At 39.2% G+C, this 12,788-nt stretch overlaps 2 protein-coding genes across 13 annotated transcripts in view; both read right to left on the bottom strand.

The window, feature by feature from the left end:
* Positions 1-3,882: 3,882 nt before the first annotated feature.
* ZNF793 (zinc finger protein 793) overlaps positions 3,883-12,788 on the bottom strand; it is a 29,875-nt gene continuing 20,969 nt past the window's right edge. For 2 of the 5 annotated variants that reach the window (XM_070451832.1, XM_070451833.1), the window contains exon 5: positions 6,214-11,810. In XM_070451832.1, coding sequence (XP_070307933.1) covers positions 10,846-11,810 — 965 coding nt within the window. In that variant the 3' untranslated portion in view covers positions 6,214-10,845. Of the gene's footprint in view, positions 4,105-6,213; positions 11,811-12,788 lie in introns of those variants that run through there. The other 3 variants (XR_011482343.1, XM_070451835.1, XM_070451834.1) reach the window with 3 other exon arrangements.
* LOC110123631 (zinc finger protein 585A) overlaps positions 6,214-12,788 on the bottom strand; it is a 60,164-nt gene continuing 53,589 nt past the window's right edge. For all 8 annotated transcript variants that reach the window (XM_070451749.1, XM_070451750.1, XM_070451751.1 and 5 more), the window contains one exon: positions 6,214-8,079. The gene's annotated coding sequence lies outside the window, so the exon portion shown is untranslated. The remainder of the gene's footprint in view (positions 8,080-12,788) is intronic.

The raw sequence follows: 12,788 nt of genomic DNA, 5'->3' as shown, positions 1-12,788 counted from the left end.
TTTTTCTGGAACTCTCTTGCTTTGGCATTGTTTGCTATCTCCAATACCAAGAACAGTGCCTGGTTCGTGGTAAGCACTCTGTATGCACTTGTGATAAATGGTTATATTACTTCTATTTAGAGTTCAAGAACTCTGGGGAAGGGATTTCCCTGGCAGTCCAGTGATTAAGACTTTGAGCTTCTACTGTGGGGGCCTGAGTTTGATTCTTGGTTGGGGAATTAAGATTTCACATGCCCTGTGGTGCAGCCAAAAACAAACAAAAATACATATTTTTTAAATCCCAGCAATCACATCCAGAATACATGGCTCACTCAGCTCTGTTCCAGCACAGTCACCTTCCTGACTCTTTCCTACTTTCAAACTTATTTCCCTGGTGAGGTGGGTAGGTTCTAAGCTGCTTGCAGTGACCACTACCTCCTGAAAAATCTGGAAGGAGGAGTTCCCCTTATGTAATTTCCTCCCCTTGAATGTGACTGGGAACTGTGACTCGCATCAAACTGTCAGGTGAGTGTATGCTCCTTGGTTTTTGTCTTGTCACAACAAAGATTTGGAGTGATGGACATTAAAGCCCCCCTCGGCGTGTCACAGCTCTCGGGTCTTGGACAGACCATGTTATAGCTCTCAGGTCTCAAACGGACCGTGTTATAGCTCTCAGATAAATCAGTGTTACAGCTCAGTGTTACAGCTCTGTTTTATTTAGAAGATGGCAGGAAAATCCATCTTTGAGGCATGAGGGCATGTCGATCCAAAGATGCAAAGAGAAGAGCTCCCCAGCACGCGGGAGAGAGAGAGAGAGCTAGCTTTGGCTCCTCTTTTGATGTTTTTCTCTCCCTGGGCCTGTCCTATGTAAATTGGGCCAGACAGGAGTGCTATTTCTTTTACCGGAGGTTCTCACTCCGGTCCTCGGACTTCCCTTTGTTCTATTTTCTTGGGCTTTTCCCTTCCAGGTCTTTAGCCACTGCCATTCTGGACTCCTTTTCCCTATTCTAACTACCTAACAAAACCAATAAAATAAAACATGTGAACAAAGGATGTTCACATGCATGATAATAAAGTGTAACTTCTATATTGGGATCTTCCCTGGTGGCTCAGAGGGTAAAGTGTCTGCCTACAATGCAGGAGACCTGGGTTTGATCCCTGGGTCAGGAAGATCCCCTGGAGAAGGAAATGGCAACCCACTCCAGTACTCTTGCCTAGAAAATCCCATGGACGGAGAAGTCTGGTAGGCTACAGTTCATAGGGTCACAAGTGTGTGCTAAGTCACTTCAGTCCTGTCCAACTCTTTGCGACCCCATGGATTGTAGCCCACCAGGCTACTCTGTCCATGATTCTCCAGGCAAGAATATTGGAGTTGCCATGCCTTCCTCCCGACCCAGGGACTGAACACTGATGGTGAGAGGGTAACAAGCAGGAAGGCCAGGGGTCTCCAAATGGAGGCTGCAAGTGTCAGACATTTATCTCTCTCTTTTTTTTTTATTTTTTTTTTTTTTTATTTTTTTTTTTTTAATTTATTTATCTCTCTCTTAAGCGGCAGGAGGAAAAAAAACTAGTGAGATATATATGCATATATATATATATATATATATTTTTTTTTTTTTTTCCCTTCTCTATACAAATTTAAAAGGTTTCTCATAAAATACTGTGTTGCCATAATGACACCTCGTTCCACCTGAAGTTAGCTATTCTCAAACCTGTGGGGCTGCCGGGACTGGCAGGCGGCCCGGACCTGGGTTTCGGTTTCCCCTGAAATGGTGGGATTCCCCGCCCCCATCGGGCCGCCTGGAGCCAGCCAATCAACAGGCGCCCAAAAGGGAACAAAGGGAACATGAGGGAAAACGGAAAAGCCCGCGAACGCTTAAGTTTGAACAAAAGCCCTGGAAAGTTTGTACCAATAGAATTGCTTTGCAAACATGTAACCAATCGGCTTAAGCCAGCTACCAACCGCTTATGCATACCCTATAAATTTGGGTAACAGCTCTGGCTCGGGGCTTTTCTGACCCTGCACCACTGCGTTGGTTGCAGTAGGAGCCCTGGCTCCAGTCAGTAATAAACTTCCCTTTTTTTGCGAGTTGCATTGTCTTGGAAGCCTTCTCTCTTCCCGCTCGGGGATTCGGACATCGGGCATAACAAAACCTTGAGTTAACCAATGCATTTTTCTTATGGAAATGTTTGTCTTAAGCTATGTTAATGTATTATGCATTTACCCCAGACTGTCTTCAAGTCGGTTCTGCCTAATGGCTCAGAACCGACTTGACAAACTAGTATGTTATACTTAGACATATATGTAATATATGTAATCTATGTAAATGAAACTATTTGTGTGGTAATTTGACTTTCTACAAGATTGAAGTCAATCGTTTTATGGCCTGGGATGACTTGTCTGGTGCCAAGATTATCCCAAAATACATTTTATGGATGAGGGGCCTGGTGCTATTCTGAGTTTTAAGACATTTCTTTCATTAACAGACTGCTAGTGACTATATAACATCCAGCTAAAATTTAACAAGCAGGGAGGTATTCTTTCTACCCCCTTCTGATGCCTATGTCAGAAGCTTTCTCTACCTCCTTTATACGTTAATAAAACTTTATTACATAAAAGCTCTGAGCAATCCAGCCTCGTCTCTGGCCCCGGATTGAATTCTCCTCCGGGGGCCAAGAATCCCGGTGTCTTTTCGTGGTTCAGCAACAACCTTTCAATAGCTCAGTTGGTAAAGAATCTTCTTGCAATGCAGGAGACCAGGGTTCCATTCCTGGGTCGGGAAAATCCACTAGAGAAGGGATAGGCTACCCTACCAACTCCAGTATTCTTAGGCTTCACTTGTGGCTCAGCTGGTAAGGAATCCGCCTGCAATGCGGGAGACCTGGGTTCTGAAAGTTTGTTGCTGAACGATAAGACACCAGGATTGTATTTTGGGATAATCGTGGCACCAGATAATTCATCCCAGGCCATAAAACGATTGACTTGAATCTTGTAGAAGGGCAGATTACCATACAAATAGTTTCATTTACGTAGATTAGGGGAACAATGTCTGAGTATAACATACTGGTTTTTCAGGTCGGTTCTGAGCCAGAGCGGTTAGGCAGAACCAACTTGAAGACAGAGTCTGGGGTAAATGCATAGTACATTAACATAGCTTAAGACAAACATTTCCATAAGAAAAATGCATTGGTTAACTCAAGGTTTGAGAATAGTTAACTTCAGGTGAAACCAGGTGTCATTATGGCAACACAGTATTTTAAGAGAAACCTCTTTTTAAATTTGTATAGAGGGAAAAAAATATCGCAAATTTGTTTCCTCCTGCCCCGTTAAGAGAGATAAAAATGTCTGACACTTGCAGTCTATTTCCTCCGTTTGGAGACCTCTGGCCTTCCTGCCTGTTACCCTCTCAGTTCGATCCCCGGATTGGGATGATCCGCTGGAGAAGGGAAAGGCTACCCACTCCAGTATTCTGGTCTAGAGAATTCCATGGACGTCTATGGGGTGCACTGAGCAACTTTCCCTTTGGACTCCTGCACTGCAGGCAGATTCTTTACCACTAGCGCCACCTGGTGTCTGTATTGGTAGCTGATTCCTTATTTGAAGCAAGCTGCTCTGTTGTGAGCTGTACATTGGAGAGACCCATGTGGCAAGGAATGGTGGGTAGACTTTGGCCCACAACCAGCACAAAATGGAGGTCCTCAGTCCAACAGTTCACATAGAATTGAATTCTGCCAACAATTATGTGATCCTGGAAGCAACTTCTTCCCTAGTTGAGGATTGTTGTGGTCAACACCTTGACTGCAGCCTTGTGAGATCTGAACTCAAGGACCCAGCTGAGTCGTGTATGTGTTGCAGGAAGGGGGACCCCTTCCAGGGCCCGAATTGTCTGAGGAGACACATGATCTGGCAAACCAAGAGATTTTATTGGGAACGGGCACCCGGGCAGAGAGCAGGAGGGACCCAGGAGAACTGCTCTGCCACGTGGCTCACAGTCTCGGGTTTTATGGTGATGGGGTAGTTTCTGGGTTGTCTTTAGCCAATCATTCTGACTCAGTTCTTCCTGGTGGTGCACGCCTTGTTCAGCCAAGATGGATACCAGTGAGAAGTCAAGGAGTCTTTTGGGCCTAGAAAAGAAAACCACAGTCTCAAAGGCCCTTGCTGAATCATCTAACTTCAGAGAAAACAAAACAGAACCTTATTTCCGCCCTGATGCCCCAGGCCGGTTGCATCTATCTGGGACTTATCACCCCCTGTCCAGAAACCTTCCACCCTCACACCTGCCCAGAAGACTTATCCCCCCCCTTCAGAAACCTTCCACCCCCTCCACCCGCCCAGAAGACTTATCACCTCCTGCCCAACTACAAATGTCATCTTAACAAAAGAATACTCAAAATATCCCGCCTGATTAACGTTTCCCTTATCGGTTCCACAAACCTCCCTATAAATATGAAGCCTCCCTGATCCCTCTGGGCGCTCAGCCTGGTCGTTAGGCCGACTGTCGCCCCTCCTTGCCTGAATAAAGGTAACCTACTTCTGTTGAGGTAATCTTTCCTTTTCTGCGTCGCCCGAACTATACCTTAAAAGAAGGATTCTGGGAGGTGGTTGAACATGTGGTGTCTCCTTTTTCCTTTTGACCTTTCCTGAACTCTTCCGGTTGGTGGTGGCTTATTAGTTCCGTGTTCCTTACCAGGACTTCTTGTCGTAAAACAACTCAAGCAAATGGTTACTATGGTGCCTGGCCAGGGTGGGCAGTTTCAGTGTGTGCTTCCCCTATCACATGGACTCACAGAAACTGTGAGAAAACAAATGTGGGTTGGTTTAAGCTACCAAATTTGTGATAATTTGTTAGGTAGCACTAGATAACTAAAACACTTAGGTGTGTTAGTTGTCTGGAAACCAGGGTTAACAAATGTCATAATTGTTTCTCATTATTATCTGTACTGTGAAGAAGCTGCTTTGTATCAGAGCTAATGATTAATTGCATGATCCATATCAGAGGTCCACCCTTGTCTGACCATCAGAATTACTGAAGATGCTCAAAGCCTCTGTCAGAGCTAAGAAAACACAATCTCTGGGGCTAATGTGTGCACACGTGCTGAGTTACCTCAGTCATGTCCGACTCCAGCCGTGTGCAACCCTATGGACTGTAGCCTGCCAGGCTCTTCTGTCCATGGGATTCTCTAGGCAAGAATACTGGAGTGAGTTGCCATGCCCTCCTCAGGGCTAATGTGTAATTTTTTTTTTTAATTATCCAACTTCTCTGGTGGTCTAGTGGTTAAGAATCTGCCTGCCATGGAGGGGACATGGGTTTGATCTTTGGTCCAGGAGGATCCCACATGGCTCAGAGCAACTGAGACTGTGCGCCACAATTACTGAGTCTGTGCTCTAGAGCCTGTGCTCCACAATAAGAGAAGCCACTGCAATGAGAAGCCCTCACACCGCAACTAGAAGGTAGTCCCCGCTTGCTGCAACTAGAGAAAGCCTAGGCACAGCAATGAAGACCCAACACAGCCGAAAATAAACAAAATAAAAAACAATAAAAACGAATTATGTGCAAAGTATCTTGCCCTAGATATTAACTACAAAGGCAGAAACAGTAGCTTTAGAGTAGGGAAATCTGACAGTGAGCACCTTGACCAAGGTTAACATCGCCAATAAGATTTATCACCATCATGTGCCCGCTGATATGATGAACTGAAGTTGCATCTCTTCTGTAATATTAATGCATAACCCTGAATCAAACCCAAATGGAGGGATAGTCTACAAAATAACTGGCCAGTATTGTTCAAAAATGTCTAAGTCATGAAAAACAAAAGACTGAGGAACTATCATAGATTGGAGGAAACTGAAGAGAAATAACAAGCAATGTGGGATCTGGACTGGATTTTGGACTAGACGAAGAACATCAGTGGAAAGGGCTTATAATGGTATATCAATGCTAATTTCCTGGTTTTGATCATTGTATTACGATTATACAAAGAGTTAACATTGGGGGAAGCTGAGTGAAGACTTTGGGAATTATTTTGCAATTTTTTTGAAAGTCAAATTATTTCAAAATAAAACAAAAAAAAATCTCTCTACTTGAGGGATTTCTCGAAGTATTGCCTTTTGCTCTTTAGATCTACATGTTTTCTTTTACTCTGGTGATATCCCAAAGACTGGATCAGGGGAAAGATAATAGACTAGGCCAGGGTGCCATCTTATCAGAAAATGAAAACATTTCCCAGGCTTCATGTATTTCAAAACACTTCTTCCACCTTTATTTTGCTTTTCAAATTACAAAAGTTATATATGTTTGTAACAAGTCAAACCTTTAATACAAAGGTATATAAATTAAACAACTATTTCTGTTCCCCACCAGGGTAATCAATGTTAATTAACACCTTGTTTTATATCCCTCCACACTTTTCTTTGTTCATATAAACACATGCATGCATATATACACATATAGGTTTTTAATTTAAAAAATAGATTCATATACATTATTCTGAAATTTTCTCTTTTAAACTTAACAATATACCACAAATATCTCCACAAATGAAAGTTCTACTAACCCTTCAAATTTCTTAATCATACATTGGACATATCATATGTGGTTCAGATGTTTACGTATTTTTTCTTCTGGGCTTTTTTTCCCTAAATCTCCCATTACCGACCTACATCACCCACCACCCCTCAACACAATGCATGCTCTTCTATACTTTTCTCCATGCATATGAAATATTACACAAACATATGATACATGTTTATCACTCATAGACACCTAGAAGCATTTTGTAACTGATTTACAAAAACAGAGTCATGTTTTACACACATTTTTATCTTGCTTTTTTCACTCAAGAAAACATTGTGGTTTCATTCAAGTTCACTAGCATAGTTTTAACCTGTCCACCTTAATGGCTATATATACATTCTATGGAGTGGACATACTATATAGTTCCTTCCCTCTTCTGATATCCCTATCTCCTTCTCTCTTCCAATTTCCAGCATTTATTTTGATTCCAGTGTTTTTTGCCACTAGGAACAGCATCACAACAAATGTGGATGTCCTTTATATATTGGGGTTTTATTTCTAAGAGAAGATCCCCTAAAGTGAGTACTTTCACTTATAATAGATGTACTTTCAGTTATAATAGATGTCAGATTGCTTTTCAAAAGAGCTGTAAGAATTTATGTTTCTACCAGCAAGGCTAAGTTCATTCTTTGTTTCTGACAGCAAAGAGCATTCCTGCTCTTTCTTGCCAGCCTGATTGTATATCATTACCTCATAACTGTAATCTGCAATCTCCAGCAATTACTAAGGCTAAACATTTTTTGATAAGCCCATAAGTCACTTGGATTTGTTCTTCTCTCAACTATATTCTTTGCCATGTTTCGTTACTGGGCTATTTTTTCTTGTCAATATGAAGAGCACTTTTTCTCTAACTGACTCTGCAAATATTTTTCCCCAAGTCATTGTTTACTGGCTGTTAATGGCATCTTTTGCTGTGCAAAAGATTGAGATTTTCATGTAGTCAAATATTCATTTAACAGTTTTTGAGAGTCCTGTGTTGGTAAATCCAGTTTCTAGATTGTACATGTAGTCTCCTTTTATTTCAAGAATTTTATTGTTATTTAAAAATTTTAAATCTTAAGTTCTTCTGGAGTTTTCTTCATATGGTTTGTGCTATTAGTTCAACTTTACTTTCTTCCTGATTAAAAGCCAGTTGTGCCAGAATTTTTCTTTTTTTTAGATAAACAGTTCCTTTCCCCTATGGTTTGAAACTGTACCCTTTCCATATGTGATAAAAATCATATACATTGCAGTCTATTCAGTATTTGCTATTCTGTTCCATTGATGTATTTATCTGTTCTTTTGCCAATACTATATTAATTTGCTTAGAATAACTTCATCTTATATTCTGACACTGGCATGAAATTTTCTCTTTTATACTTGTCTAGATTCTCAGGCATTTATTTTTCCATATGGAATTTAAGATCATTTCACATAAGTTTTTAAAAAAAACAGGGAGTTCCTTGGTGGTCTAATGCTAAGGATTCAATGTTTTCACTGCCATGGCCGGAATTCAAATCCTGGTCAGAGAACTGAAATCCCATAGCTGCAGGGGGGAAAAGAAAAATCAGTGGGACTTAATGTAATTCCAAAAGAAGCACATACAAATTATAAGATGTTTATGGAGAAAATCTCTTGATTTCTATACTCTGTCTTCTTAGAAAATTAACTTTTTAACTCAAAACAATCATAAGTCTCTCAATTTACTGATATACAATCCCTTCATCAGCAAAAGGAAACAGTTTTACCTTTTTTTAAGCCTTATAACAATATTCAATTTTCTTTCTTATCACCTTCACTGGAACTTCCAAGGTAATCTTTAGTAAAAATAGATGACAGTGGACATCTATTAAACTATTAAATTCTTGATTTTAGAAAATGGCTTCAGCATAACATATATATAGGGTTTTGGTAAAGAAACTCTAGGTAGCTATCATCTCTTATAATTTAATTTATATTTTATTAGATTATAAATGTTTATAAATTTCATTAAATGCCTTATCAGCAACTATTGATAGCATCTTCTCTCCTAAGTTAATTTTATTGATATGTTTCCTATTACTCTTGTATTGGCTCTTCATATCATGATGACTTTTCCTTGGTCATTATAATATATTGCTGTTTAGGTGTACTAGTAAATTCTGTTTTCTATTATTCTCATTACAGTTTTTGTTCCTATATTCATGAGTAAGGATGGTCTGGAGTTTCCTGTTTTCCAACTACGTTTATTTGGTTTTGGTGTTAAAACTTGTTCTGGTTTCATAAAAGAAGTTGGGGAGCATAGTCTATAGGATGAAATATTTTAACTAACACTGGAGTTACTCTTTCTTTAAAAGTTAGATAGAACGAATCGTGAAATCATCTAGGCCTGGAGCATTTTTCAATCATGAATCTTTCATCACTTTTAAAATTCTCCAATGGTAATTGTTCCATCAAGTTTTCCACTATGTATTGCAATTTTTCATAGCTTGCATTTTGCTAGAATAGCATCTATTTCCTGTTTCAAAAATATGTTGATCTACAGTTGCATGAAATATCTTACCATTCTTTTCTTTTCTTGCCATGCCTTCCAACTTGTGGAATCTTAGTTCCTCGATCAGGGATTGAACCTGGGCCCTTGGCAGTGAAAGGATAGAGTCCTAATCACTGGCCCACTGGGGAACTCTCCTTATCAATTCTTTTAAATACATCTTTATCTTTGATTATGTTTTCTCTTTTGTTCTAGATTAGGCATTCTTACAGGGAGACAAACCTTGAACAATGTGACCATCTGTTTTCTTATACAAATGACATGGCAGCTCAAAGAGATGGACTTGAATTGGAATGATGAAAAAACTTGGATTTCAGCGTCCAGGACACTAACAGGGAAATTTATAGGGAAGAAAAAAAAAAAATCAATGTTGCTGAACTAATTTGGAGGGAAAAAAAAGAAAGGAATTCTCCTTCATTGGTCTGTGCATGAAATATTTCTGAATTATAAGACTCATAAAAAGTGTCTCTCCTACTAATTTGCTGCAAGGTATTTTAAGCAAGACTAAGAAAACAGGAATAATGCACAATATATCAGGGCCACACTACTTTCTGTGTGCATGTGCTAAGTTGCTTTAGTCATGTCTGACTCTGCAGCCCTAGGGACTGTAGCCTGCCAGGTTCCTCTGTACAAATCCAGGCAAGAATACTAGAATGGGCTGCTATGCACTCCTCCAGGGGATCTTCCTGACCCAGGAATCAGACCCTCGCCTCTTACATCCCCTGCATTGGCAGGCAGATTCTTTACCACTAGTGCCAACACTACTTTCTATTAAGTAATGAATATGCTGAGTCATCATTTTGTTCACTGAGTGTTAAGTTGTAAAACTATTCCTTAGCTTTGTCTTTAACATTAAAAAAGGCAAAACAAATAATGTTTACTTATTTAATAATATATTTACATATTAAAATAATAAAGACAAAATAAGTGCCTTTTTAAAGTTAAAAACATTTAATAAAGTTTTTGGCTAATTTAACAAAAGACATTAAAAACATTATTATTCAGAAAAGGGACCAACAACAAATGTTATGGCCATTTACATGTATTACAAAAAGACAGAGAAAATATACTGGCTTAATATGTTAAAGCTTTTTAAAAAAATAGTTGGTCATGCTACTATTATTATTGTTGCTGCTTGTATTGTTAAAGGGTTACTCAGGTGGCTCAGTGGTAAAGAATAAGCCTGCCAATTCAGGAGACGTGTGTTCAATCCCTGGATTGGGAAGATCCCCTGGAGGAAGAAATGGCAACCCACTCCAGTATTCTTGCCTGGAAAATTCCATGGATAGAGGAGTCTGGTGGGCTATAGTCCATGGAGTCACAAAGAGTTGGACAAAACTGAGCGCACACACATGTATGGAAAGACACCAAAAGACAATGGTGATATTTAGAGTGAAAAAATTTGGTGAATGGCATTCTAAATATGTGCTTGATATTCAACTTAAATTCACATTTATAATTCTAAAATATAAATAGTGCTTATTATGTGGGTCACTGTGGGACATACCAAAATATACTTTTAATTTTCTTCACATATATTTTGTGTTCTGTAATCATTCCATTTAATATATTTTCAACTTTCATAAGCCAAAGTGATCATGTTTATGTTTTAAATATAGAGTATTTTTGTATAATCTTTTGTATAAAATTTTCTATCACAACTGGAATATGACTTGCCTTATGATGAAACACCTTGTCAAAATTCATTAAATATGAGATTTTTCCTAAGGATGAATTCCTCCACATATAATGAAATAGGATATCTTGCTCAAGGCTTTCCTACTATTTTAGGTCATTCCTATAAGTATTCTTCCTAGCATGAATTTTCTGATGTCTACTAAGGTTTGGCTTCTGATAGAATGCTTTGCCACATTCATTGCATCCATAGGGTTTTTCTCCTGTATGAGTTCTCCAATGTTTATTGAGGCATGACTTTTGACTGAAAGATTTTCCACATTCTCTACAACGATAGGGTCTTTCTCCTGTGTGTATTTTTTGATGTACATTGAGGTATGACTTCTCACCAAATGACTTCCCACATTCATTACACACAAAGGGTCTCTCTCCTGTATGTGTCCTCTGATGTTCTCTGCGGTGTGACTTCTGGGTGAAGGCTTTCCCACAAAAAAAACATTCAAAGGGTCTAATACCAGTGTGTATTCTCTGGTGCTTAATGAGGGTTGACTTATGTGAAAAGGCTTTTCCACAGTCAGTACATCCATATGGCTTCTCCCCAGTGTGACTTCTTTGATGCCTAATGAATTCAGACTTGTAGCAGAAGGCTTTTCCACATTCAGTACAGACGTGGGGTTTCTCCGTAGGTGGAACCCTCTTACGTTTGTACACAAGAGAATTGGTTGCTGGGGGTTTATACATAAGCGCTGGGCTATGGGTGAAAGCTTTTTCACAGTGACTGCATTCCCAGAATTTTTCTTCATTTGGTCTTCTATCCTGCTTTGTATGTTGTAACAGTTTTCCATATCCATAGCACTCATCTTGCTTTTTTGCGTAGTTTTTCTTAAAACCTTTTAAGTCTAAATTATTGTTCACACTCTTTCCACAAGAGTCCCAGTTACTGGAGTTTTGAATTGAAGGAAAAAGGTCAGTGCTCAGATGTGATATTTTCCCACACTTATTACATGCATGGCTTCTTTCCTTGGGGAATGTTTTCCTGCTGATGAATGGACCTTGCCTCAAAAGTGTGCCTTGCCGCCTTTTCCTGTGGACATTAACTTGCCAAATGTTTTCTGGAGAAAGTATAGGAAAATTTTCCTTATTAATCTGTGATTATGATCTGGAATAAAACGATTTGGGAAATGCCCTAAAAATTTTAAGGGTGCACAGTATATGAATAGAGGGCATGGATCATAACTAAAGGCACCAAGGCAGGGAAATGTCATATGAGAATAGAAAATTCAGAAACTGGCATGAATGGAATGGACCATGTCATGGAAGATAGGTATAATTTTAAAGAAGAGAGGATATTATAGAGCAGTAGTTGGCAAACATGTTCTTAAAGAATCAGAGAGTAAATATTCTAGGCTTTGTAGGCCATATGGTCTTGGTCACAATTACTTAAATTTTCCACTGTATGGCGAGAAGACAGTATGTAAATATAAGGGTACACCTGTGTTCCAATAAAAACTTTATTCACAAATTTGGTGGCTAACCTATAGGCTGAAGTTTGCTGATCCCTGTTACAGAGGAAAGAGGTTTAAATGTCATATAGCACTTTGTTACCAGTGCATGGTTCTCAATGGTCAGCATCAGTCTCACCTTGGAACTGATATTGTGACAGATATGCGGAATCTTGGGCCCCACCCCTATACCTACAGAATCAGATTCTGCATTTTAACAAACTGCCAATGCTTATCATATTATGATTTGACAAGCATTGATACAGCAGTCAGAGAGCTTATCATGTTGAGCTAGTTAGACATAATATAAATGGCCAGGGCTCTAAGATGAACTAGATAAAAGAAGGAATTAACCAAACTAACTAGAGTTTAAAGCAGGAGTTCTTAACTTGGTATACAGAAATCTGGGGAGCTGTGAATTTGGATAGGGGAAAAAAATTACAGCTTTATTTTCACTAAGTTCTAAATACAATTGAGCATTTCCTTTGATTATGAATGTGAACACCAAAACACACTAGTATTAGCTCCTGTAACTTTGTGAATAAGGTATTTTCATGTCACATTATAGCTGTCAAAGATTTCTCAAAA

This window comes from Odocoileus virginianus, chromosome 20 (assembly GCF_023699985.2).
Source record: "Odocoileus virginianus isolate 20LAN1187 ecotype Illinois chromosome 20, Ovbor_1.2, whole genome shotgun sequence".
Classification (NCBI taxonomy): Eukaryota; Metazoa; Chordata; class Mammalia; order Artiodactyla; family Cervidae; genus Odocoileus; species Odocoileus virginianus.
Note: the sequence above shows the minus strand (reverse complement) of the source record. Positions and strands in the feature narration are given on the sequence as shown.